The 3,144-nt window shown below is 38.6% G+C and overlaps 1 protein-coding gene across 1 annotated transcript; it reads left to right on the top strand.

The window, feature by feature from the left end:
- Positions 1-943: 943 nt before the first annotated feature.
- LOC122794504 (UDP-GlcNAc:betaGal beta-1,3-N-acetylglucosaminyltransferase 7-like) lies at positions 944-2,726 on the top strand. Its single transcript, XM_044062949.1, has one exon. The coding sequence runs from the start codon at positions 1,465-1,467 to the stop codon at positions 2,707-2,709; it is 1,245 nt and encodes a 414-aa protein (XP_043918884.1). The 5' UTR covers positions 944-1,464; the 3' UTR covers positions 2,710-2,726.
- Positions 2,727-3,144: the final 418 nt, after the last annotated feature.

Genomic DNA, 3,144 nt, shown 5'->3' with positions numbered 1-3,144 from the left:
AAGAAAATCTGTCCTGAAGAGACCACTCGATCATAGCTCTCAATTTAGCATCTCCAGAATGAGGAACACTACCTTACATAATGTGGGACAAATGGGCAAAATGTGGAACGCACCCTAACAGTTTACGAACATCTCTATCTAGGAATCTCATGGGATAGTGAAAATCTGATATATTTAATTATATAATAGTTATTTTAATGAATTAGTATGATTGATTTGTATTTATCTTGGATATCAGTTAAAAAATGCTGACACTGAATGTGTGACAGAGCCCTTCACTGTGGAACTTCCACGAACAAGACTGTTTTAATACTCCAAACGAGAAACGTTCCTCATAATTACGTATACTTGAGAGGGTAAGCAGTCCATCGCTTCCTACCACGCGCGCGCCCCCGCGCCCGACACCGTCCCCAGTACTTGTAGATGCATATGGGCATATCCAAACACCCAAAGGAAAAACCTTCCCGGGCTGAGCGACAAGAAGTACCCCCGTAAGAAACCGAAAAACACAGAAACAGGTTATGAAAGGCAGATAGTGTAACGCTAGCTATTAAAATGTTAGCCAAGAAATAATCTGTGAAAATGAACACTCCATACTACATTTTACTATTCTGTGAGTTTCCTTTCGGAATTGGCTTTTGTAGGTGCATATAGACAGTTAAAAAAAAAACAGAAAAAAAAACCGTAGGCATTTCTCACTCAGATTCACGGGTGCCCAGAAAAAAAAACCGTAGGCATTTCTCACTCAGATTCACGAGTGCTACAGAAGCAAGTTTTCGTAGATGCAACATTAAACAACAGAAATGTATTAAATGTGGTAACTAGCGTCTGCATGGTGTTTTTTCTTTGGTCATCTGTTCTTTTGTGGCACTGACTTTTTTATTCATACAATTTTCAGTATGGGAGGAGAGACTTAGAAATGGGCGGGAGTTAGAGGGGTATCGGGTCCAGGCAGCTAGATGTGAACAGAAGTAGTCATACAGAGGATGCCCAAAGTGTAAGCGAAAGAAATATGAAAGACATACAGGAACCCAACCTTGGTAACTGTCCACCTAAGCAAAAGCTGTAACGGAACAAATAGACATATTATTAAGTCACAGAGGAAGTGTACAAAGCCGGCAGCACAGAAAAGCTTGAGTGCTTTACAACCGTCTAACAGGAAGACGTTACCTGGTTTTAAACGACAATTTCCACGTTTTAAATTTAATCTGAACCAAGCTGTGAAATGTAAAGAAACTGCATTTTTCCCCCACAGTAGAATCCGTTATGTTTCGTCTGGGTTACATCGATTTACGTTTTCTTAATGTGCTTTCTGTCTTTCCTTCTTGGCAGTTTGGTATGCTGCCAGTTCCTATACAGAATACGACTGAAAGGATTTATTCTGTGATGAGAGAATACTGGTAAACAGAGAATTCCGATGTGGAACGTTTGGTTTAGCACAATTCCTTTCTGAACGAGAGAGCCATGGAGTGCTACTTCAGAAGAAGGAGGGTGTTGAAGACCTTACTGAGTTTTTTCTTTGTCGTTGGCACCGTAGTTACCATCCACAAGCTGAAAATGGCCGATGAACGGTTAAAGAGGACAGAACAGACGTTAAGGGTTGCCTCTGGACTGTTACCTCAGTCAGAGAATACTTTTTGGAAGAGTAACAGTCTCAGCTATAACAACAGCGCATCAGCTAGCCTTCTAGAGGGTGCTGCAGTCGGCTCTTTTCTGAATACTTCAAACCTAACTAGTTCAGTCTGGGACATTAGAAGACAGCAGTGTTTTGAAAACTCATCACTGAAGGCGCAGGACTGGTTCAAGAGATTAGATGTTAGATTTCAACAGTACGTGCTGTACAGACATTGCAGGTATTTCCCAATGCTTCACAACCATCCTGAGAAATGTCAGGGAGACATTTACTTACTGATAGTGATTAAGTCAATGACTGAGCAGCATGACAGAAGGGAAGCAATAAGAAAAACATGGGGCAAAGAACAAAATGTGTATGGAAAAAAAATTAGGACTTTGTTTCTTCTGGGGATACCAAGCATGGGAAAAGACGTCAGGAACCTTCAACAATTGATAGAGTATGAGGACAGATTATATGGTGACATCCTGCAGTGGGATTTTATGGACACTTTTTTCAATCTAACTCTTAAAGAGATCAATTTTCTTAGATGGTTTTCAATCTACTGTCACCAGGTCCAGTTCATATTTAAAGGTGATGATGACATATTTCTGCATACTAAGAACCTGTTAGATTTTATTGATTTCAAAAAAGACCACAACAAAGTTTCAAATCTTTTTATTGGGGACACTATTGCTAAAGCAATTCCTATTAGGAGTAGGCAGAGTAAGTATTATGTTCCCAAAGAATTGTATGATAATAAACTTTATCCCATTTATGCTGGTGGAGGGGGGTTCTTAATGGCCTCTACCTTGGCTAAAAAGTTGTTTACAGTTTCAGAAGAGATCCAACTCTACCCTATAGATGATGTTTTTTTAGGAATGTGTCTGCAAAAGATAGGTGTCCTTCCTGAACCCCATCCAGGGTTTAAGACCTTTGGAATAGTTAAGCGTAAGAACAGTGCAATGAACAATGATCCCTGCTTATATAGAGGTCTGTTGGTAGTCCATAAACTGAGCCCAGAAGAACTGTTAAAGATGTGGGAAACTGTGCACCATGGAACAATCATCTGTGCCAAATCATTTCATATAATTTAATAAAATATTTAATCATATATATCTTCTGAGTCTTTACTGCACATTACAGACCAGCAGTTTGTAAGTACAACGTTTATTAAAACAAGCATTACATATACATGATATATGTTTGAAAACTCTCATTTAACAGGTATAAAATGTCACCTCTTAATGATACAAATGTGGATATTTTTAGACATAAATATGTGACTCAACCTAAGCAGGTTATACAGGGTAAGCAGTAATTTATGTTGAAGAGGGATTTTCACATTGTGGAATAATGTATTAAGAATTTATTTATTTTCAGTTTGCTAACCAGAATAGTCCAACTGGGCTTTTGATACCTTTTCAGTGGAGCCCCAAGGAGAAAGGCTCCGTAGCATTAGAATTACATTTAATAGATAGATATTTACACTAAACAGGAAGGGTGATTTATAGAATGTACAGCAGAAAAAT

Source organism: Protopterus annectens, chromosome 2.part1 (assembly GCF_019279795.1).
Source record: "Protopterus annectens isolate FY-2018-M chromosome 2.part1, PAN1.0, whole genome shotgun sequence".
Taxonomy (NCBI): domain Eukaryota; kingdom Metazoa; phylum Chordata; order Ceratodontiformes; family Protopteridae; genus Protopterus; species Protopterus annectens.
The sequence above is the reverse complement of the archived record's forward strand: the minus strand, read 5'-3'. Positions and strand labels throughout refer to the sequence as shown.